The sequence below is a fragment of the Oryctolagus cuniculus genome, chromosome 6, assembly GCF_964237555.1.
Source record: "Oryctolagus cuniculus chromosome 6, mOryCun1.1, whole genome shotgun sequence".
Classification (NCBI taxonomy): Eukaryota; Metazoa; Chordata; class Mammalia; order Lagomorpha; family Leporidae; genus Oryctolagus; species Oryctolagus cuniculus.
Genome location: NC_091437.1, coordinates 135,096,587 through 135,122,133, shown reverse-complemented (window position 1 = coordinate 135,122,133; position 25,547 = coordinate 135,096,587). Strand labels below are relative to the sequence as shown.

General features: G+C 39.0%; 1 protein-coding gene across 3 annotated transcripts in view; it reads left to right on the top strand.

Moving 5' to 3' along the window:
* The first annotated feature begins 540 nt into the window (after positions 1 to 540).
* SYBU (syntabulin) overlaps positions 541 to 25,547 on the top strand; it is a 131,648-nt gene continuing 106,641 nt past the window's right edge. For 2 of the 3 annotated variants that reach the window (XM_051843979.2, XM_051843980.2), the window contains exon 1: positions 541 to 1,040. Coding sequence is in view for 1 of the 3 variants with exons in the window: in XM_051843982.2 (XP_051699942.1) it covers positions 1,016 to 1,040 (25 nt within the window). In the remaining 2 variants the exon portion in view is untranslated. The remainder of the gene's footprint in view (positions 1,041 to 25,547) is intronic. The other variant, XM_051843982.2, reaches the window with a different exon arrangement.

The window sequence follows — 25,547 nt, the reverse complement described above, 5'->3', positions numbered from 1 at the left end:
GGCCCAAGGACTTGGGCCATCTTCTACGGCTACTCCCAGGCCATAGCAGAGAGCTGGATCGGAAGTGGAGCAGCTGGATCTCGAACCGGCACCCATATGGGATGCCAGCACTGCAGGCCACGGCTTTACCCATTATACCACAGCGCCCGCCAGGTTATCTCTGGGTCAAAGCTCACGTCACTCAGAGACACCTTGTTTAGATTTGGCGCCCACGGTCCTTGGTGAAGTTGGAAATCGATCGGGGCTGTAGATCCGTGTCCTCGCCGAGACAGGATGACCCCAGATCGGATGTGGTCCCCGGAGACATTTTCCTAGGGAGGAACTGTTCTAAAAGGACGTCTGAGCAGCGCGCTGCGGTTTTCAGTGCTTGTCATCTGCAGCGCGGAAACAGTGTCCTCGTTAAGTGGGCTGAGCGAAGCCCGCGAGGAGGGCGGGCGACTGGCGCCCGAGCCCGCACCGCCCCGAGGGACGCGCACTGGGTCGTGAGAGCACACAGACCCTTCCGCCCTTAGCTGGGGCTCCCTCAACCGGCGGGAACCGGGAGCCTCTGCAGTGCGCCACCCCGCACCCGGCGCTTCAGCAAACGGAGCCTGCAGAGCTCTCTGCCCCGGCCCTGGCGACAAGGACCGTGCCTTCAGGCCTCGATCCCCGGGAACGCGACCCTGGCGCCCCTGGCACGCGGCCCTCACAGCGCCCCGGGCGCTGCGCTCCACCTCCCGGTGCTGGCCCTTTGGTCCCCCGCCCTTCTCCCCACTTCGTCTGCAGCCCCGGCCTCCGCAGCCCGGCTGCCTGCCGAGGCCAAGGAGCCGCGCGGACAGAGGCGCACCGGCAGCCGCGGCACCACGTGTCCAAGCCGGGCTGGCGCGGCCGGAGCGAGCCGGGCCCGGCTCCGACTCCCCGAACCTGAGCGAAAACCAGCAGCTACGCGGGGTGCCGCCCGCGCCCGCGCCCGCGCGCGGCCTAGCCGGGCCCCGGCCTCCCGGGCGCACGTGGGTGCCTCCACCTGGACGGCGCGATGCGGCCCTTCTGGCAGAGAAAGGGTAAGAGGGGCGTCCGCGTGCGAGCACAGGAGGGCGACTGTACGTCTTCGGTCCAATGACGGCGGAGATGGGGCGCTAGGACCCCGGCACCGCCCCTTCCAGCAAGGAAGCTATCCAGGGTGCTGCTCCTGGACTCACGGGAGGTCGCGGGAACTGGGGTGTCCAGGGGTCTCAGCGGAAGGAGGCCCAGGGCATCGCGTTCCAGCAGTGTGGCTGGAACTGAGTGGCCAGGCTGGACTCATGGCGACAAGCTGGGTTGGCCGTGCCATGGTATTGGCCGTCGGTTTTGGGTCTCCCTGAACTGGTTGCCCTCGGCCGTGGGCTTGGAAATGGTGCATTTTGATTAGGAAGAATCAGCAAAGAATTGACGGTCTACAAAAAGCTTTGGTGGATCTGTGTAAGATGATATCCCCTAATGTGTGTGTGTGTGTGTGTGTGTGTGTAAGTAAAAGGGTTAAGTGGAGAAAGGGCCCATTTTTCGTAGAGTTATTGTTGAAGGGCACAGCAGATGAGCTCCAAACAGCCTCATGGTAGGTGGTATCAATAGGTTTCAACTTAAAATAGGAGTGAATTGCAGAGCGGAAGAGATTTGTCAGCTGAAATTGGTGCGTGGGAAGAGATTCTTAAAGCTTTAAATGGAAGAATTCACCTAGGGAAAGCAGCTCTCCTGGTGTTTTATCTTCTCCGGTGTGGAACAGGTATCGCCTGACAAGGAAAGCAGAAAACTGTACTGTGAGATTCTCGCAGCGGCTTCTCTCTGGTCTTGACTCCAGGCGCAGGGCTGGGTAGCAACGGGCAGCTGCAGCCTCTGAGTCTCGCTTCTCAGACAAGGGCCCGATTTGAACCCCACAGCCTACAGTCTTCAGCTTTGATCCTTGCTTCTTCCTCCTCGAAGGGTGCGATGGGGGCCAGAGGAGTCCAGGGTTCTCTATGCCAAGTTTTTACGCTTGTACATTTGAGAGAACAGCAGCACCCCTCCCCTTAAAAGATGAATTCACACGAAATCGTGTTTTTTAATTTGCTTCAGATTTCAAAGCAGCAATACAGTATCGTAGTGCAGCTTTTGGTTACTTAGTTTGACAATATTATTTTAATGCAAAATATTTGAAAATATTATTTAATGCAAAATTTAAAGACGCTGTTCAATCCAAGATGATCTCCATTACACTTAAGCCATATTTTACTAACTAGATTTGCAGTTAACAGTCTTTAAGTGATATCAGAATTGAAAGTAAATAATCAGATATTTACTCAATATCTTAATATTAAATATATATAAATATATAAATGTAATATCTTAAATGCAGGTGCCCTAAAAAAGTAGGTTTGAAGCTTAATTTTTACACTGAACTACTGAGGGTGGCAGGGAGCAAGTGATTTGTTCAACAGCATGAATAAGTGCCAGGGGCAAACTTAGAACCAGATATCTCCTAATACCCAGTCATGTGGTCTTACTTTTTTCTTTTCATATTTTAGCAAAAATATTAACACATATATGCAAAATAATTATTTTACAAACCAGGCATTGGTGGGCCTGGACACAGGGTGAGAAGAGTGTATCTATAAAGGGCAGCATAAGAGAGATCTTCATAATAACTATAGTTATTATATAGTATGTATATATAGTATAGTACATATATATAGTATGTATATCTTGTTTGTGGTGGTGGTTACACAGATCTACACAGGCGATGGAAAGTCATGGAACTATGTGCACCGATGTCAATTTCCTGGTTTTGATATTATGCTATAATTATGTAGGCTATAACCATTGGGAGAAGCAGGCAGAATGTACATAGGACCCCCGTGTATTACCTTGGCAATTTCTTGTATGTCTGTAATTACTGCAAAAAAAAAAAAAAAAACTTTCTCTAATGTCATTAGCTGCTTGTCTAACTGTGAATGTACATATAATACCTCATTTACTCTATATGCTGTCTTAAGTGTTTAATAGATACTTAAAATATAGTGATGCAAACTAATACCTGCAATATCTTTATTGATATTTAAAGTACTATTATTCATGCTGGGATATCAGTATAGCCTGGAGGTATTATATCACAAATAAGCGGTAGGCACTATTTCAATTTATTTATTTAAAATTTTGGAAAACAGGAGAAAGTGTTTCCTTTAAATAGTCATTGTGCTGAGATATCAGCTTGGAGTCTTCCTTTCTTTCTTCTTTCCCTCCCTCCTTCCCTTTCTTTCTCCCTCCCTCCCTCCCTCCCTCCCTCCCTCCTTCCTTCCTTCTTTTCTGCCATGAAAATCCTTAGGGCTTCAGCCTACAGTTGGGCTCACAGATCCCCTCTCTCCTTAGTAGGACCGGCCCTGTGCTCCTGATGATTGCACCTAGAGACTTGACCCAGCAGAAGTGATAGGAGGGACTAGGCTTTCTATAGAAAGAAGCCGATGTTCCTAAAAAAGTCTCTGAGAGAAATCAGGAATGTAAATTAAGTTGATTGAAACATCTGAAAAGTCTTTTGTGGATTTTTTGAACTGTCCTCACCAACATTAGGGTGTTTCTTCTTAGAACGTGGGCCCCATGGCAGAAGCCCAGAACACCTAAATGTATTCTTAAAACTTCAGCAGTGCTGTGGACTGAGGTCCTAGCAGGTGCTGGTGAAATAAAGAAGCCCCCTTTCATTTATTAATTTATTATTTTTATTTAATTTATTATTTATTTGAGTGCCACTTCAGACCAAAAGAGTGTCCTTCTGCATGGAGAAGGCAGTATTTCCAGAACTTCAGTATTTAGAGTATTCTTCACGATTTTTACTTTCTTTGAATATGAATGTGCCACTATTCACTTAATATTTCAGTTGACACACAAATTTTCAACTTGGCTTTTATCCACGGAAAAATACCAACGGGATACTTGGTTTCCTGTGTTAGTTATCTGTTTCCTAGTTGTAAAAATATTCAAATAACTTTTACAAAGGTTTATCTATGAACTGCTGGAGGTCTTCCATGTGCCACCGGAAGGACCCGAGCACAGTGGGAAGTACTGGGTAATGACAAGGCTTTGCGAGGTCCCTCAGGAAGTGGTGAGGGAGGGAAACCTGCCTGCACGGGGGAAAAACAACTGTGAAGTTTAAAATTCAGCCTCAGATTTTATCTCCATGTGGTCTTACGAATGGTATAATTGTGGTTGGAGTGAGTACTTCCAGTGTTAAGACAGCTAATTACATCATTGAGAAGATCCAATTGTCCTTTATTGAAATTAGATTTGAACTCACATTATTGCATTAATTTCTACTGTCACCCAAGCAACCAAAAATTCTCAGTAGTAATATCATATGAAACCTACTGAGAGTCCTCACTCAAGTTCACATGCTTTGTCACATGTCCCAAGATGACAGCCTATGGGCCACATTCAGTGATAGCAAAAAAAAAAAAAAAAAGAAATTGGGGTAAGGGTCAGTTTTTGGCCTAATGATTACTATGCCTGCATTCTGTATTACAGCGCCTGAATTCTATTCTCAGCTCCAGTTCCTAACTCCACCGTCATCGCCATTGCAGACTCTGGGAGTCAGTAATCATGGTTCAAGTGATTGTGTTCTTGCCACCCACATGGGAGGCTTATATTGTGCTTCCTGTTCTTGGCTCCCAGCTTTTGCCCTGGCCCAGTGTCAGCTGCTGATTGGCATTTGGGGAGTGAACAAGTGAATGAGAGCTCTCTTTCTCTATGTCTGTCTGTGTAATAAACACATATTAGGAGAGTATTCATTAACAAAACATTCAAATTAAAATTTTTAAAAATCAAGAGGGTTCACATAAAAATTCAAGATTTCTGATTTCTCTATGAAAATGACGTCAGTTAGAACTGAGAAGTGTGCCGGCGCCACGGCTCACTAGGCTAATCCTCCGCCTGAGGCGCCGGCACACCAGGTTCTAGTCCCGGTCGGGGCACCGGATTCTGTCCCAGTTGCTCCTCTTCCAGTCCAGCTCTCTGCTGTGGCCTGGAAAAGCAGTGGAGGATGGCCCAAGTGCTTGGGCCCTGCACCCGCATGGGAGACCAGGAGGAGGCACCTGGCTTCTGGCTTCGGATCGACACAGCGCAATAGCCGGCAGTAGTGGCCATTTGGGGGTGAACCAACGGAAGGAAGACCTTTCTCTCTGTCTTTCTCTCTCACTGTCTAACTCTGTCTGTCAAGAAAAAAAAAAAAACTGAGAAGTGGGGCCGGCGCCGTGGCTCACTAGGTTAATCCCCCGCCTGCGGTGCTGGCATCCCATATGGGTGCCAGGTTCTAGTCCCGGTTGCTCCTCTTCCAGTCCAGCTCTCTGCTGTGGCACAAGTGCTTGGGCCCCTGAACCCGCATGGGAGACCAGGAAGAAGCACCTGGCTCCTGGCTTTGGATTGGCACAGCACCGGCCGCAGCAGCAATTTGGGGAGTGAACTAGCGAAAGGAAGACCTTTCTCTCTCTCTCTCTCTCTCTCTCTCTCACTGCCTATAACTCAACTGTAATAATAATAATAATAATAATAATAATAATAATAATAATAATAAAGACCTGAGAAGTGCTGGCTGGGTACTCTGCTCTTTACAATGTCTGCTATCATTCTAGAAGATAATACACTGACCAATCAGCTCATCTGCATCTGTGTTAACTGCCTGCATAAATAAGTATCCAAGACTTGTTACCTGTGTTCAACCATTTCTTAGGTTCACTAGTCCTAACTCTATCTGTTAAAAAAAGAAAAATGAAGCTAAGTTTGGCCCAAGTTACTCTCTGGGGTACAGGATGCTCTCTAAGTATCTTTTATAAGTTCCCAGAAGCCATTGTTAATTAATCTGCATGAAATATTCTCTAATATTTCATTTCAGTCTCACCAGGTTATGTTTTAGATTCTTTTCCTTCTGGTTTTTGAAAATCAGAACTATATGCTTAATTTCTAGATTTACATACTCTTGTTATTTCTCCTAACCCCAGGATATATTAGAGATATTAATGGTGACACCATGGTTCTATTTGTAAAACTTGAGATTATAAACTCTGGAACATAATTTATCTGACAAATGAACTGAATGCCATAAAAGAAGCTTGTAGCACTACCTGGCCTGTTTTTATTCTCTTCTACCAACTTTTATTCTGTTCTTGTTTAAATTTGGAGATATTTTTTACCTGATAGAGAAGGAAAATAGTAGCTAAAAAATTCTTCACTCTCTTGGTTATCCATTAATTAACTGCAACAAGTAATGAGCTTATGCTTTTCTTTCTTGTTTTCTTTCAAAAATAATTAAAGTGAATAGTTTTTTCTTAATATTTTGCAAGTCATAATTCAAAAACAGATTCCAGAATTCATGACACTCTAAACTGAACATTTACTGTATCAAATGTTCTTGGAACCAGAACCATGGATTTTGAAATTTTTCATATTTATAGTAATAATACTTATTTTCATAATATCTCAGAATTTAAATCAACTAAACATATTTTTATTGATAAAATGGTGGTGATATAAGGGAAAGACTTCAAAATTTGAATATCCTGAATGACCTTATAGAGTGAACATGCAAGTTCAATACAGAGAAGGCAATAATTAAGAAGTCATCAGTTTCTCTGAAAATACGAAATAAAATATGCCTTTAATCTCAGAAAAGCACTTATTTTCCTATTCCCTAAAGAAAACTGCAGACCTTTGGTGACCCAACCAAAGGCAGTTACCTGAGTTAAAACCATAAAATCTATTTAGTTTCAACTTAGTAATAGTGAGCATTTCTTTCCCAAGGGCAGAGTTGACATCTTTGTAGTAAATGAGAAATAGGGTGGAAGATGATATTAACCAGTTATTTCCCTTCTTCCTTGGTTTAACCTGTGCCCAGGGAAGCTCAATTCATAATTTCATACCACTAATACACATAAAATTAACTTCAAAAGGTGTGGATAATAGTCTGAGTGAGCAGGAGCTATTAAACCTAATGACACTTAGGCATTTATCACAGTGATGCACATCTTTGAAAGAGTCATTATGTTTTTCCATCAGCCTGAAGAGGTTGAAAGTGTAAACTTTATATTATTCAACTGAACATTCTTTAATATTCATTTAGTTCTTAAAGTATATTAAAATGGAGGATGGCCACTGTAAAATTATTTCTTAAAGTTAACCTAAAGGGAACATTTCCTGTAGTTCCAGGAGTGAGGCTGAATGTGTGTGATACTTTGTCCATGGTGCTGAAATTAACTCTCTCTCAGCGGTCCCACAACAGAGGTAGGTACAGAAAGAAAATGAGGATTGGCATTTCCTGAAAACATTTAAAAGTACACAAATATTGATTTAGAAATCCCTTTATTTTTCAAACATAATCACTGCAGCAAGAGAAATTGTATACATTATTATTTTGTATATTTGAAGATGTGCAAACTGGAGGATGAATTGCAAATATTTATTTTTAACTTATTTAAAGCACAACTTAGGAATTTTCATCTATAATTACTTTATTCTGTAAAGTATAATAACAGCAAAAATGGTTAAGAGCTATATTGAAAATAAATATTTACCATTAATAACAATTCATATTAATAATATTTGTTTTTCCAAAACTCTTCATTTTAGATTTTCTTAGGTCACAATAATTTCTTCTCTCTCTGGCTTTTAATGTAGTAAACACTTGGAGCATTCTTCATGCAATTTTAAAACACTGGAAAAATTATACATCTTCTAATAATGAACTATTATTTGCATTCTTTTATAAGTATATAGATTATTTATGACCAGTTACAAGTTAAGTTGAGGATTAGTTAATACATGTAATTCTGAGAATTACAAAGAATTTTGATATAAAACTTTCTCCCTAATATTCTAAAATTTAATAATTATTTCATGTACATGAAAAATAAAATAATAACAGAGAGGAATATATCACTAGAACTTAAGATCAGTAAGGAACTGAAGCTGTTTGACAGTTTGGTTGTTTATGTTCATAATCATTTCATACGGTTCTTAAATGAATTACAATATTAATGAATACATAAGTATAAAAAGCTAGAATTGGTAGCACCAGGTAGTATGGATTTATATCTATCTATACTAGAAAGGACTTGTATTCTCCAGTTACCAGAATACAGAAACTTATATATTTTTGTTTGTTTTCCTCAATGCAGTAAGTTATTGAGAGCAACTATAAGTCCAACTTTATTGGTGTATGTTAAATACTAGGTGATTTTTATGTCTCTTACCTAAGTCACTTCATTTAATGCTCAATTCCTTTTTTTTTTTTTTTTTTGCTTTTATTTAATGAATACAGTTTTCATAGGTACAACTTTAGGAATATAGTGGGTTTTCTCCCCATACCCACCCCTCCCCTCCGCACTCCCATCCCACCTCCTGCTCCCTCTCCCATCCCATTCTTCCTTAAAATTCATTTTTAGGCAGCGCCGTGGCTCACTAGGCTAATCCTCTGCCTTGCAGCGCCGGCACACCGGGTTCTAGTCCCTGTCGGGGCGCCGGATTCTGTCCCGGTTGCCCCTCTTCCAGGCCAGCTCTCTGCTGTGGCCCAGGAGTGCAGTGGAGGATGACCCAAGTACTTGGGCCCTGCACCCCATGGGAGACCAGGAGAAGTACCTGGCTCCTGCCTTCGGATCAGCGCAGTGCGCTGGCCGCAGCACACTGGCCGCAGCGGCCATTGGAGGGTGAACCAACGGCAAAAGGAAGACCTTTCTCTCTGTCTCTCTCTCTCTCACTGTCCACTCTGCCTGTCAAAAAAAATTCATTTTTAATTAACTTTTGTCGCTCCCCCTCTTCATGGAGGAACGACACTAAACCCTGCCTAGGCTTCATATCCGAGTCACGGCACCATTATGTCGCTCCCCCTCTTCGTGGAGGAACGACACAGGACCCTGCGCTGTTCTTTCGTCTGCTCGGCCCTCCCTGGGTTTGCTGCTGGTTCTTCCCGGGTTGGCTACCCACCCTTCCACCTCCGTGGAAGGGCGGTTCCCCCTGCCACTTTCCCCACTTCCGTGGGGGAGCGGCACACCGCTGGCCAGCTCTCTCGGGGGCTGCACAGGTGTTCCTTCAGATAGATGTTCCTGGTGCATGTTGTCTCTCTCCTCCTTTATAGTCCTCTCCACCAATCCCAACTCTGCTACCCACACGCTGAGCACGCTGCTCTCCTGCAATCAGGAGCAGGTCCTACAGTTTATTGGTTGAACTGGAGGCAGCTGTGTAGAAGCTGCTTCTCCCTTCTCAGCGCCATATTGTGGGAGAGCAGATGCGTAGAATAAGTCTTAATTCCAGTAACTTAGTCTAGTCCGAGTTGCTCCCAGTTGCTCCCCACAACTTTATATACAGAAGAACAACTCTATACTAAGTAATTATTTCAACAGTTTGCACAAATACAAACACACACAATGTAAAAAGTACTGTTTGAGAACAAGTTTTGCAGTTAATTCTCATGATACAACTCATTAAAGACAGAGGTCCTACATGGGGAGTAAGTGCACAGTGACTCCTGCTCTTTATTTAACAATTAACACTCATTTATGACCTCAGTGAGCACCCGAGGCTCTTGCCATGAGCTGCCAAGGCTATGGAAGCCTTTTGAGTCCAGAATCTCTGTCAGTGTTTAGACAAGGCCATAAGCAAAGTGGAAGTTCTCTCCTCCCATCAGATAAAAGTGCATCCTTCTTTGATGGCCCCTTCTTTCCACTGGGGTCTCATTTACATAGATCCTTCATGTAGGGTCTTTTTGCCACAGTACCTTGGCTTTCCATGTCTGCATTGTCAGTTCCTTTTTACATATTAGGAAAGTTAAGTGACATTCTGAAGTAGTAATTTAGCCAGTGACTAGAAATTCAGATTCTAAACTCAAAACTGTTTCTGAGTTTGAAACCACTGCTATACCAAACCCTACCTGTCCTAGATCATTTACATTGATTCATAATTCCCATGCCATCAAGTCTGCTCTTGCCCTTTAGAAACCTTTCTCTTGACCTATCCATAAATGATTTCTTACCTACACATATCTCCTTTTCTTGCTGATAATAAAGAAGTCACTTTTCTCCTTCTTCAGAGGTTTACTCATGAGGAAAAGCATAAAATCCAGAGATATTCATTGAGTTTATATGGAGAAGGGAGAAAGAAACTGTTGGGGAAAAAAAAAAGAGTAGATATTCCTGTCTACACTCTGTTCCCGGTTGGGTTTTCTTTCTTAGGGAAGGGACTGGTGGGGCAGGGTCACCACAGACACATTAAAAAATCTCTGATAACTTCTGTGCTCTCTGCTGCTTTTTTATAGTGAAGTAGCTGTTGCCTATGGGGCAGCCAAGAACTTGAGGAAAAATGGCCTAGGCAGGGAGACTTATTTTTCAGTTTCATCCCATGGGTGGGTAAGTCAGTCTTGTCTTATAATAGACATTTCATTAATAAGACCATCACATACTGCCTTCTAATCTGATATTTCTTGTCTTTATGTTGCATTTTTGAAGCTAAAACTTTAAAACCTAGTGTCTGTAATTTAGGTATCAAGAAATAATGCTCATGGAAATTTGTGCAAAAAATTCATCAATCATTTTTAACTTGACTCAAAAGTAATAATACTGATCACTTTCCATAAAGGATCAATGGGAGAATAGATTTGTAGAGTAGTTACATTAAGCACATAAAATTATTGCCATTCATAAATTTGCATTCTGGCATCCAGATAACAAACAGAATAGTGAAAATTAACTAAAAATGGTTATGAAAATATTCCACATATTCAAAACCTGACCATGCATTTTCTTCACTGGAAAGGCAAAAAAAAAAAAAAGACCTTGTTTTCTTTGCTGAAGTAATGAGGAAGTTATATATTAGATGAAGAGACTGATATGTCACTGATATGCTTCCCAAGCCTACGTATATCTGTAAATATAAACAGAGGCTTGTAAATTAAATGTGTGATCATTTGTTCATTTGCTCTAAAAGACTTTCTCCCAGTCACTATGCTATGTATTCTGTTATTCAATTATCATATTTAAAGAGAGGAAAATAAACATCAGTTATATAGACACTAGGAAATCGGATGAGATAGCATATAAACATCTTTAAAGACTTTATTAAGATGGGGTTAGATAATAATCTCTTGTTTCATATTAGTGCACACATGAAAAACTGAATTAAATGTGATTTGAAAATAAATAAACTTCAAGTCAGGCTTGTAGCATAGCAGTTAAGCTGCTGCTTTGGATGCCTGCATCCCACGTCAGACAAACTGGCAAAAGTACAGGCTCTGCTCCAAATTTCAGCATCCTGCTAATTCTCATCCTGGTAGGCAGCAAATAATGGCTCAAGTACCTGGATCGTTGCCACAGATATGAGAGACCTGGGTTGAGTTCCAGCTTCCTGGTTTCAGCCTCTTCAGGCTGATAAACCAGTAGGTGAGAGATCTCCCTCTTTCTCTCTACTTTTCAAGTAATGTAATTTTTTAAAAGATTTGTTTATGGGGCCGGTGCTATGGCACAATGGGTTAACGCCCCAGCCTGCAGCGCCAGCATCCCATGTGGGCACCAGTTCGAGTCCCGGCTGCTCCACTTCTTATCCAGCTCTCTGCTGTGACCTGGGAAAGCAGTAGAAGATGGCCCAAGTGCTTGGGCCCCTGCACCCATGTGGAGGACCTGGAGGAAGCTCCTGGCTCCTGGTTTCAGATCGGCTCAGCTCTGGTCATTGAGGTCATTTGGGGAGTGGACCAGCGGAATGGAAGACCTCTCTCTCTGGCTCTACCTCTCTCTGTAACTCTGTCTTTCAAATAAATAAAATAGTTCTTTAAAAAAAAAGATTTGTTTATGTTATTTGAAAGGCAGAGTTACAGAGAGAGGTGGGCGAAACACAGAGATCTTCCATCCTCTAGTTCACTCTCTAAATGGCTGCAACTACCAGAGCTGGACTGGGTCAGGAGCCAGGAGCCAGGAGTTTCTTCTGGGTCTCCCACCCAGGTGCAGAGGCCCAAGCACTCGGGCCATCCTCTGCTGCTTTCCCAGGCCTCAGAGAGCTGGATCTGAAATGGACAGCCAGTACTCGAACCAGTGCCTTTATTGGATGCTGGCACCGGAGGTGGCAGCTTGACCCGCTACACCACAACCCTGACCCCTTAAAGTAATTTTTTTAAAAATTAAATTAAAATTCTCCTGTACTCAAAAATATCTCAACTTGGGGCTGGCATGTGGCGCAGCGGATTAAAGCCCTGGCCTGAAGCGCCGGCATCCCATATGGGCGCCGGTTCTAATCCCGGCTGCTCCTCTTCTGATCCAGCTTTCTGCTATAGCCTGGGAAAGCAGAAGACGGCCCAAGTCCTTGGGCCCCTGCACTTATATGGGAGACTCAGAAGAGGCTCCTGGTTCCTGGCTTCAGGTCAGCACAGCTCCAGCTATTGCAGCCATCTGGGGAGTGAACCAACGGATGGAAGACCTCTCTCTGTGTCTCTATCTCTCTCTGTAACTCTTTCAAATAAATAAAATAAATCTTAAAATCTTAAAGAAAAATCTCATCTTAACACATGAATAAATTACACTCAGGTTTTTTTCCCCCTTCATGGCCATAACTTTCTCAGAGCATTTTTAATTCTATTATGCTAATTTAGATGCATGTTTCATTGCTCTAAAGAAGTTCCTTCTCTTTTTATACAAACTATATGAAAATTTTGCACATCAGGGAGAAGAAAGATGTGAAAAAAATTCAAAAGCACATTCTTGACTTCCTGAGGTATTAGCCACAAAAAGTGAACATTTCCTTTCTCAATGCCTCTAATGTTTGTCGCTTACAAATGAGGTCAGGTAATTAGTGTGACCACAAATTTCCACCTGTTCAGATCTACACTTTCATTGTGTGACTTGGCTTACTATGCACAAGGGAGGTTCCACCTTTTGGGACTCATTTTCTCCATCAGTGTATTTAAGCTGTAGGCTTTGCCAAACTGCATCAGTATTCCCTGAGCTAGCAGAAAGCAAACTGCAATTTTAGCATTAGCATTCTACTTAAAACAAAGGGAAGCTCCAGGAAGCACTGGACACTCAGTGTGGATTTCTCTGGTTTCCAATTAGAGGATACCCACAGCCATGTGACTCTTGGGTTCATTTAAACAAATCTCTTATCCTTGGCTCCAGGATTGAACCATTTGATAGCACTTTTTATTTTCATGAGCCAGTAATTTTAGTAACTTCCCTTTTCCAGTAGTTAAATTTGCTTGGGGCAATGAGTGAAGTATATTTGTTTTGCTAGGATTTATATTCTTCTCAAACACTTATTGGAAAAATATGATGGAAGAAGATGTGGTTAACTAAATCAAGTTTTGTAAAATGTTGCTGAGGTTGCAAAATTCTTAGTTTTGGAATGAAAAGGAACCTGTAGGAAGTTTAAGTTTCCAAGTGAGCATCTAAACAGTGAAAAATTTATGCTATCTCATTATTTGTGCAAAGAAATTATGTATTATAAAAATTATCTCTAATTTGTCATTGTTCTAGAAAGCAGCTGTCCTTTTATCAAACAATACAAAACTACTTTCTGTCTTCTCTACTATGAACATCTCTGATCCAATTGACAAGGAGAGAACTGCTAACTATACTTACCAGCTTGATAGCACTTGGGTAAAGGATTGAATTTCAATTAGCTTTATCCAGAGTTCATTCCAGATTGTGCAATTGTATACTGTAAGCTTTCCTCTAGAATGAAATTGAGAATTAATCTTCTTAATCTAGAATCACGTTTAGAGATTTGGGCCACCAGGTGAGTCTGAGAAATTAAAAAGGATAACACAGGTATGATATCTCCCTTCATTATTAGGAATGAGATAACTCTGACAATAAGAATAATCACCATCAATTCAGGATAGATTTCTAAAGTTCTGAAAAAATATTATGAGCCTTACTAGAGAGTAGAGTACCTTGAACATTGGCTAGCAATATCACTCCCCACATCCCAACCCTGGCTCTCTGAGATAAATTTTTAACTGGCATCCCCTTAAAGACAAGTACAGGGGCCCAAGGATTTGGGACATCTTCTGCTGCCTTCCCAGGCACATTTACAAGGAGCTGGATTGGAAGTAGAGCAGCCAGGAATCCAGTCAGCACCCATATGGGATGCCGGCAACAAAGGCAGCAGCTTAACGCATTACACAGCAGTGCTGACTCCGGATTTCAATATTTTGCACTCAAAGAAACTTATCTTTTAATTCCATCTTTCCCTGAACATTTTGAGGTATTATATAAGCTCTCACATGCTGCAGGAGCATTTAGTTTATACAGCTTCAAACAACTAACATATCACATTCAAATGGATTTAGTTAACATGATTCTAGATTAAGAAGATTAATTCTCAATTCCATTCTAGAGGAAAGCTTACAGTATACAATTACACAATCTGGAATCAACTGCAACTTCAGAAAAACAGTGTCTTTTCCATGAGGAGAAACAGAAAGCAGTGTTTTCCAACCTTAGCTGCACAGTAGAATCACATGCCAGGCTCCGCAAAATGATCCTTTTTAAAGTTCCCCAGATGATTTTAAGGTTTAGCTAACATTGAGAAATAATTGACTTCCACATAATTTTAGAAATCTTTTGAAAGTGCTTTTCTTCCTCACGCTAGACAGAAACACCAGGTACTAAGTAATTCATGTAACTTTAAGACAGAATAGGGAGTGAGGTTTCAAGGTTATTCCAACAATCTTGAATAACAGTGCATAACAAATAAAACTTACAGAGATACAAATATATTTAGCTTTGAGAATGTAAAGCAACATGTTTCTCCTAAATGCTAATTTATTTGGATTCAGCTGTGGAAAAGTAACATTGAACTTTTTTTTTTTTTTTTTTTTTTTTGACAGGCAGAGTGGACAGTGAGAGAGAGAGACAGAAAGGTCTTCCTTTGCCATTGGTTCACCCTCCAATGGCCGCCGCGGCCGGCGCGCTGCGGCCGGCGCACCGCGCTGATCCAATGGCAGGAGCCAGGAGCCAGGTGCTTTTCCTGGTCTCCCATGGGGTGCAGGGCCCAAGCACCTGGGCCATCCTCCACTGCACTCCCTGGCCACACCAGAGAGCTGGCCTGGAAGAGGGGCAACCGGGACAGAATCCGGCGCCCCAACCGGGACTAGAACCCGGTGTGCCAGCGCCGCTAGGCGGAGGATTAGCCTAGTGAGCCGCGGCGCCGGCCTTAACATTGAACTTCTAAAAGCTAAAATTGTTTAATGCTACTTTTCCACATATAAACATTTTTATTTAGAAGTAGTGCTTGAGTACCTGAGACCCATCTCAGTCTGCAATTTGGGAAACACCCAAGCAGTTTCCAAATGTAGAAAAAAATGGCCAAATTCTTACTCCATTTATAGGGTTTACTCCATTACCCCAGGGATTGAAGAGAAAATGGTTGTTAAAAGTCTAGCATGGTGACTGACACAATGGTGCCTAAGTTAAATTAGTTTTCACTTTCCATCTTCAGCATACTAATTTTTTCCCAGAAACTTTTTATTTAAGGTATACACACTTCATGAATTTCATAAATACAAATTTAGGAACACAGTGATATTAATTTTAACATTAAACGTTAACCTTAAAACAATGGGTGTGGAAAAGCTATTATGTCCCATATAGTATGTTGACTCATCTGTTGTTCTTTAAAGGGAATTAATTCAAAGCTTTGTATGAAACATATCATATATTACATTGTAATTCATTCAAAAATAATTAATGAAATTCAAAATCACTAAGAAAGCATGTAGAAAATATAAGGTTTATTTGTCTAGATTTAAAATAAGGAAAAGGATCATTTAAATGAGTCCTTACTTGGTAATTGGTAAATGTACTAACGAAAGCACTTCAAATTATTTATATGCTCTCATAGTTTTTAATTGAAAAGGTTCTAGGGATTAATTTACATTTACACACACACACACACACATATATATATAATTTTTAAGTATTTTAAATTCTTTTAGTTTGGTGAATGACCATTGTAACTTACTGACACAAACTCCCTCACAAACCTTGTGTGCATAACACTTTCTCCATCTATTTAAGTACATATTTCTAGTTCTTTTTTTTTTTTTTAACCTATATCTTCCTTTAAAAAGAGAGTCTTTTTACAAAACTTCCTCTGAAATCTTAACTAGTTTAAATGTTAATGGCAACTGACTACTGCCAAAGTCACCCAATCACAAACTGACATATTCTTAATTAAGCAGAAAATCCCATTCCCTCCTAGGTGCTATATCAGCAGCTCAACTTATTAAGAAAATAAGTCATTTTTAATCATGCAACTTATGGACATCAAGCTATGAGTCTCAATGCAGAAATTGCTAATGCTCGTTCTATTTCTGCTGAACTCTCACTAATTTATATTTGTCTACAAAAAAAAATCTGACATGAAATTGGAGTTAGACAACTGCTATTAACACTGAGACTCTAGGTTAAAAGATGCTCAACTACAGTTTATTAAATGCACAGCAGCATTTAAATTCAAATTACTTGCATTTGCACATTCTTTAGAATAATAATAACCAGTTACAAGAGAACTCAATAATATCAGTCAATGTTTTACTAAGATAAGAACTATGAATCTGTCTCAGATATATAAGGAAGTGTGGCAAAGGAAGAGGTTACTTTTAAAATTCAAATCTATCTTTTTGTTTTAAATATGTCATTGACCTCTGAAATTATATAGATGGTACAGAAAAATTTGATACTATGGAAAAAGATTTTCATTCCTATTCTTAAATTATGCATTTTAGTATCCACGTTAGTAGTTCATTTTTACTTCATAAATGAGCTTTTCAAAAAGGTTTACACTAATAACTCATTTTTAATTCAAGGAAGAGAGGAATGAGCTATCTTCACTTTATAATGAAATATTTATAAATTTTCCACAGTACCCTCAGTGCATGTTAATTAACTCATAGGACTAAATCAGCTGCACGTTCTTGCAAGAACCATAAATCCAACTTAAATGCATAAACAAGTAATATTAACCTTTCCAAAACTGAATCAGAGGTTGGTTTGTTTCCCTACTTCAGAAAATAATATTTCTGTAACACAAAACAGAACTAGTTTGAAATTTCTCAAATGCTATTATCACATTTAAATTATTTTAGGATAACATGTTATTGACCTAATTCATGTAGCTGAATATTAAATTCTAGTGGAAAGTAGAACCCACTGGAGCATTACTGTAAGAATATATCTGAGGAAGGCCATCTGCCATCTTGATCGGGCTTCCATCGAGCTCCCAGGGAAAGGGACTCTTTGAGGGTTAGGCTGAGTACACTTCTCAGAGGATCCATCTGAGAGAGTACCTTGTGTGTCTATTTCTTTCCCTCTCAAATAGCATGAATAATGAATAAGAAGCTTATGAAATATGCACTCACATACCCTCTTCTCTTTTTAAGAAAACACTGTACCACACCCATAACAAGGAAAAAATTGAGAATGCTGAAATAAAATGTGTCTAATTTTACATTACTCTATTATGAAGACCAGCTTCTATGCTTATAAATTTGAGTACATTCTATCAAAAGCAATTATTATAGGGAGACAAAAGTCAACGTTACACATTTGAAGTGAGGATTTTCATGCCAAATGTCTATGCTATAAATTAGATTGAGCAAGTTGTTTCATCTAAAAGATTCATATTTGGAAGGTGTCTCAGTCAGTCTTCTAAAAAGATCTGTAGGAAAAAATAGAATTAAAGACATAAGTTTACCTTGATACACAAAATAATTTTGGTACAAAAATATTATGGTATTTGGAAAATGCATATTATGAACAAAGTATGATTGGATGTCAAAAAATTTTGCACCAAAATAAATTCAGAGGTTTAATTCTATTTTTCCAGGAATTTTTTGAAGTGCCCTCATATGTGTTCGTAATAGCTAATAACATGAGAGTAAAACAGAAGTGAGTTTCTACATCATGGAAATAAACTCATTTATTAGAGTTCTGCTCAGAATTCTGTTACTCTTATTAATCTTTTCCCCATTTGACCTAAGCTACTAAACTCTTACTTTTATAATGGAAATAAATGTGACTATGATGGGCATTTATCAGTTATTGAAAGATTAAAGTAATTTGCACACACATGTATAGATTTCCCATGCTTTAAATAAATATGTTTTAATAAATATTTAAACAAATATGTAGCTAGGATCCAATTCAGTCAATATTACTTGCACATAAGCAAGTTATAATCAAGAAATAATAATTGATGTAAGCTAACATATAAATGTCTTTCATATGGAAACTATAAAATCAGGGAACATTCTTCTCTGTTATGAATCATAATAACCTCTGGCTGCCTTGCATTTTCCCTGGACAAGATAGCAAAGAAAAGTGGAGAAAGGAATAAATCAAACCATTGAATGTGTAATGTGCATAAGTGAATTCACATTTCTCTCACTTGCACTCCAGACATTTAAACATACAGAGTTTGAATAAAACTCAACACTGTGTTCAATCAGAAATGACAATAAAATGTTTTCCAGTTGAAGTTAAATACATTGATATGTTTTACATAATAATGCTGTGTAAACATAATCTATTCAATCAGATTTAATAGATATTTATACCAGAGCCGATAAATATCTTCAATTTCATAGATCAGTTGCTTTACAGAGTAATTAAATAAGTCAGGGAAATGAGCCCGCATTTCCATTGCTCATTAAAATCTTGCTCTATTTTCAATGTCTCCCATTTCCTAGGCACTTAAATATTTGACACATGGATGAATTTCAATCCTTTTACCTAAAATTTAATATTACTGAGTTAAATAAATATATTTGCCATGAAATATGCATTAGAAAAATTAAAAAGGAATTTCAAATTATAAATCACTGACCTTGGGTTACTAGTACATGTTTTTCATTTTTGACAGACTGAGTTTGAAAATCAAATGTTTACCATTTGCTGTAGCTCAATTGGAATTGCATTCATTGTAATATGCTCTAAAACACATCCGTCTTTGACAGCAATGGTTTGAAGCAACAGGATAGTATTTACTATTTTAAGTGATACTATGGAAAATATTATTTTAATTTGTGCTTCTTGTTGAAAAATTGTGGAGTGATATCCCCCTCAAAATCACCTGCTCACTCCACTATAGAAACATGCACACACAAAGAGGGCAGAATCACATTACATGCTAGGTTTAGGTATTTAAGAAAGCATGTAAGTAAATAATTATATATAAAATATCTTTGAAAATTATTTAAATTGCTCACTAAGCTGACTGTTTAACCAATTCCTTCTAGCATCAGAACAAGTCAATTTTCTTTCAATATCAGGTAAAGTTGGTTGTAATCTAAAAATGTTTGAATCATTAAATACCAGAAATATGTGGTTTGGTGCACTATAAAAACCAAACACATAGCAGATCCACACCTCCCATTTCACTTTAACTCCCAGGCTTAAAATGGAAAATTTCTACACCAATAACTCTCTTTCTTTCTCTATTTCTCTCCCCACCCCCATCCCTTCTTGCATTCTTAGCTTGAATAGTTGCCTTTGATTAATTTAAATGAGAATATCACCAGACGCCATTGTTTTCCGGAAAAGTCCCTTGGCCTCCTGGAATTGGTTTAGGACAAGCCAGCTTTCAGTGAGAGATGGACAGGAAGCAGTTAAACACACAGAATGACCCAAGCCTTGACATTAAAAAGGGTCTGAACTTGTAGGCCATTTCTGGCAGATCCATCATTTTTTTTTTTTAATGTTTGAAGATAAGTTTTACTACATATTCCCATAATACAGTTCATTAAGGACAGAGGTTCTACATGTGGAGCAAGTGCACAGTGATTCCTGTTGTTGATTTAACAATTGACACTCTTATTTATGATGTCAGTGATCACCTGAGGCTCTTGTAATGAGCTGGCAAGGCTATGGAAGCATTTTGAGTCTACAAACTCCATCAGTATTTAGACAGGGCCATAAGCAAAGTGGAAGTTCTCTCCTCCCTTAAGAGAAAAGTACATCCTTCTTTGATGGCCCCTTCTTTCTACTGGCATCTCACTCACAGAGATCCTTCATGTATATCATTTTTTGCCACAGTGTTTTGACTTTCCATGCCTGAAATGCTCTCATTGGGTTTTCAGCAGCTCTATTTTTTGTTTTGTTTTGTTTTGTTTTGTTTTGACAGGCTGAGTGGACAGTGAGAAAGAGAGAGACAGAGAGAAAGGTCTTCCTTTTTTTTTTTTTAAGGTGGAATTTATTTTTTTATTTTTACAGTTTATCCAATTCAGAGATAACACACACTTGGGCCCATTGTATTTCTCAAATAAGTGAGACATGACCAAAGGCCTGGGGTTGATATGTATCATCTGCAGGTTCAGTAGCTTCTTTTGCAACTGCAGCTGGAAGAGGACCAAATAAGAAAGAAGGACTGTTTGAGATTTTGTTTCACAACTTTCCAACAAATCCTGCCTCAGATACTTTCTCTAGCCTTAAGTCCTATGTCTAGAGCAGCTGAAGGAAGTTCCCCTGAAGAGCTGAAAGCACCTCCTGTAATATCTGTGTATTATTTTCTTTTTTTTAATTATCTTTTTTTTAACTTTTATTTAATGAATATAAATTTCCAAAGTACAGAATATGGATTACAATGGCTTCCCCCCCATAATGTCCCTCCAACCCGCAACCCTCCCCTTATCCACTCCCTCTCCCCTTCCATTCACATCAAGATTCACTTTCAATTCTCTTTATATACAGAAGGTCAGTTTAGCATACATTAAGTAAAGATTTCAACAGTTTGCTCCCACACAGAAATATAAAGTGAAAAATACTGTTTGAGTACTAGTTATAGCATTAAATCTCAATGTACAGCACACTAAGGACAAAGGTCTTCCTTTTTGCCATTGGTTCACCCTCCAATGGCCGCCATGGCTGGCGCGCTACGGCCGGCGCATCGCGCTGTTCCGAAGCCAGGAGCCAGGTGCTTCTCCTGGTCTCCCATGGGGTGCAGGGCCCAAGGACTTGGGCCATCCTCCACCGCACTCCCTGGCCATAGCAGAGAGCTGGCCTGGAAGAGGGGCAACCGGGACAGAATCCGGCGCCCCGACCGGGACTAGAACCTGGTGTGCAGGCGCCGCAAGGCAGAGGATTAGCCTAGTGAGCCGCGGCACTGGCCAGCAGCTCTATTTTTTTTTAAAACTTTTATTTAGTAAAGATAAATTTCCAAAGTACAGTCTATGGATTACAATGGCTTTTTCCCCCTATAACTTCCCTTCTACCCCCACCCCTCCCATCTCCCGCTCCCTCTCCCATTCCATTCACATCAAGATTCATTTTCTATTCTCTTTATATAAAGAAGATCGATTTAGTATATATATTAAGTAAAGATTTCATCAGTTTGCACCCACATAGAACATAAAGTGTAAAATACTGTTTCAGTACTAGTTATAGCATTAATTCACATTGGACAACACATTAAGGACAGAGATCCTACATGAGGAGTAAGTACACAGTGACTCCTATTGTTGACTTAACAATTTGACACTCTTGTTTATGGCGTCAGTAATCTCCCTAGGCTCTAGTCATGAGTTGCCAAGGCTATGGAAGCCTTTTGAGTTCGCCGACTTTGATCTTATTTAGACAAGGCCAGGGTCAAAGTGGAAGTTCTCTCCTCCCTTCAGAGAAAGGTACCTCCTTCTTTGAAGACCTGCTCTTTCCACTGGGATCTCACTCGCGGAGATCTTTCATTTAGGTCAACTGGGGAGTGAACTATCGGATGATAGACCTCTCTCTCTCTCTCTCTCTCTCTCTCTCTGCCTCTCCTCTCTGTGTGTAACTCTGACTTTCAAATAAATAAATCTTTTTTAAAAAAGTATAGAATTTGCTTTTACTAATCTCAAATTCTTCAAATGTTACCTATGACATAAAATAGGCTATATTAAGATGCTTTATTTAAGGTGTTTAAAAGGAGAGGAATTTGCTTTCGAGTTTTATTTATACATAGTGTTGTTTTGTGCTGGAGAGGTTTTAGGTAGTATTTTAAGTATGAATTACTGCATTTTCTTTGTGGTGCTACTGAATGATGGCTAAGAATGGGAGTGACATTTTAGTGCCCTTGCTATTACTTAGGGAGTACAAGTCACTCCAAAAACAATTTCGGTAAACACCTTTGAAATATATTTAAGGGAGTTCAAGCAGCTACATTCTTTCACACCTTCTGTGGTACGTAAGAATTGATTTTATATAAAAGTCAGCATTCTTAATATCGTAATTCTAGGTAAAAATGATGTGGAGTATCTAAATTAGAGAATAAACAAAAGCAAGATCATTGAGATATAAGTGAGATACAAAAGAAGATCACATTTATCTAATCCATTTTCCAAAACAAAAAGCTATTAGGAAAAGTAGATGTTATTTACAATATATTAATGAGTTTGTACTCTGAGACTAGAGCTCATATTGTATTTTCAAGTGCACAATTTTGAGACTTCAATTAGAGTCATGGCTCTCAATCAGGGACAATTTAGTCTCCCTAGAGACAGTGGGCAAGGCTGGGAGACATTTGTGATTTTTCAGAGTGGGGTTGAGTGGGTTGCTACTAGCATCAAGTGGGTAGAGGCAATAGATGCTGTAAAACATCCCATAATGCAAAGGTTCAATATGTTCATGGTACTGAGGTGCAGAAACCCTGGAATAAAGCCATGAACTTTCAAAGAATATGTTACGTTATTGGATATTTTTCAGTTTCTAATCCCTTCTACCCTGGTTGGATAGAGTTCTCTACTCAGAAACACAGCAGTTGCCTTGGTATTCATCTGCCACTTTCAAGCAACAGTCCTCCAGAGCTTCCTTTTATAGAATGTGCCATATTTACTCAGTTTCTAGTGAGTATTAAATGTGCTTTGGAAACCTAACAAGAAATATGCAAGCTCTCAGTAAAGAGAATTTGTAGAAAATGAAAACTAAACAGCAGGCTGCTAGTTTCTCCTCCCCTAAAATGGCCTTAGTGGATTCAAAAATGGGAAGTGTGAATAAAACTACTTTGTATTTTAAGCAGAAGCATTTGGGAAGTATTGGTATAATGCCTTCAGGACATGAAATCTTTGCTGTTACATGATCACTTATTTAGAAATGTGATGAAGTGTGAAGAAACTGTGCCAGCAGGAGGAATCATTTAAAATTTTAAAAACCTGAAAAATAAGTTCATAAAACATGCATATGGTTACAAATAAGCTAGCACATGCAGTAAAGCCTTCCTGTTTGTCACAAATCCACTGGCTTTTATTAACTTATAGATCAAAGGAGAGCTTGACAGTAATTTATTTATATTGATTAGCTGATTTATAGGGAAAAATGGAGTTTTTTCTTTTTTTAAAAAAAATTGTATTTATTTAATTTTATTTAAGTTATACAAGTTTCATATATTTCATATATTCAGATGCAGGAACTTAGTGATACTTGCCACCCTACCCTCCCTCCTGCCCATGCTCCAATCCTTCCTCCTCCCTTTCCCTTCCCACTCTTAATTTTCACAAAGATTTATTTTCAGTTTACTTAATGATCGGAAAGTTAGCCCTACACTAAGTAAAAGAGTTAAACAAATAGTATGAAGAATAAAACACTATTCCTCAATGAAAGAGACAAGGGCTGTAAACAATCATCAAATCTCAAAATGTTCATTTCACTCCAATATATTACATTTTAGGTACTCTATTAGTTAATTTGCCTTTTGAAAATCCAGCCAAAAACTGATGCAAATTTCGCAAACTTGCAAAGCAAGTATGTCCTTCCTACTTAATTTTAAAGAATTTAAAACTTTTGATCATGTTTAAAACTATTAGAAAACTATCAAATTTTTACTCTGCTTTATGCAACTAACTTATGCTTAGCATAAGTGTAGAACTGTGCTATCCATTATGGTAGTACTACTCACTTGGTTAACGAGCACTTGAAATGTGTTCATCTGAATTGAGAAGTGTAATTTGTATAAAACAAAAATGAGACATTGAACACTTAGCTTCCCCCCCCAAAAAAAACCTCATTTCTCATTTCAATTTTTATGCTTATTACATGTTTAAATGATAATATTTCAGACATAAAGTTAAATAAAATATATTAACTAATTTCACTTGTTTCTTTTTACTTTCTTGATTGTGGTTGCTGGAAAATTTAAAAGCACATTTGTGGCTCATTATATTTCTATTGGACTTCACTGACTCAAGCTATCCAAATTTTAATTAAGTAATCACTGTAATGTTCAAATAAACACTTAAAAATGATTATGCTATGTGGGAGAATGCTGAAGAATTCCTAGTTTGCTTATCACTTCCCATGTAGCATCAGTCAGCGGCAAAACCCCATTTCACTGTTTCTGTCCTATAGGAACTTTCTGCTTCTCCAGTAGGTTCTTCCAAGCCGTTCCCCAGCGCCCAGGGACCTATTCCCTGTGAGTCTCAGGTCACAATGTTGCTTTTGTCTGGGTTGTTTCCTCTTCTCATCTCAACCTCAGTCCTCAAGGTCTAATTCAGAATATTGCTTCTTCATATTGGTTTGCCCAAATTGCCTCTCCCTAATGTGATCACCTTAGCACATAATCAGTACCTACTTTTTTCAAAGAGTGTTTCTTGTTACACTGGAATGGCTAAATGTTGCATTTATGAAAAGCAAAAAAATGTTCCATTGTTAAATGAGTTCCATAAATACAGAGTTAAATGTAATCAAACTGGTTTCTTTACAAGAGGATCTTTCAGGGCCCTTAACAGCATGTTCCAAATGGAGAAATTTTAGATTCATATAGTACACAGCATTTACCAGTTCTTTTGGACAATGGATTACGTGTTTGCCTCCAAATATGTTATAGGACTGAATTATTAGCAACACACTTTGAGAATTATGTTGTGTTCCATTAATCAACACATACCTCTTTTGTGGCTTTCTCACTTGATTAGAGTCATTATATAAATCTTACTCATTTACCTAAATTTTAAAATTTTTATTTCTTCCTTCCTAACGTGTAAATTATCTCATCTACTGAAGCCAGAACTCATTTTGATTAGCACTGTGCAAAATTAGCAATTTGTCAAGTGATTAAACTACATTTGTATTGGTTCTATTAATGATAATACTAATTGGACATTGTGCAGTAAGCTAAACCCCATGTTTCTTACTATTACACAATACTTTTAAGTTTAAATTCTCATTAGTAAGTAACAGAAATGTAAGGCAACCTGCATCCTATTCAGTACAGAATACCATTGGCAACACTAAGCAATACCAATGAATGCCACTGGTACTGTTTTGTGGACAAAAGGGGTAAAATGACTGGGTAATATAGATTGGGGTCAAATAGAAGACCAGGAGATGAGAGTAAAATTTGAAAATTAACATAAAAAATTTTCCAGAGAGACTGAAAAACTAAACTGAATAATAAAGCACTACAAAAGATATTTTACTTGTAAAAAAAAAAATGCCCATTCTCAGATACTGCCGTGGTTACTATAAGTTAACTATTACATATGTTTTCAAAAATATACACTACCATCCAATATCAAAATGTTAATCATGAAAAAAGATACCTGGGAAATATCATGTTAAGTCCGATCCAGGGACTAT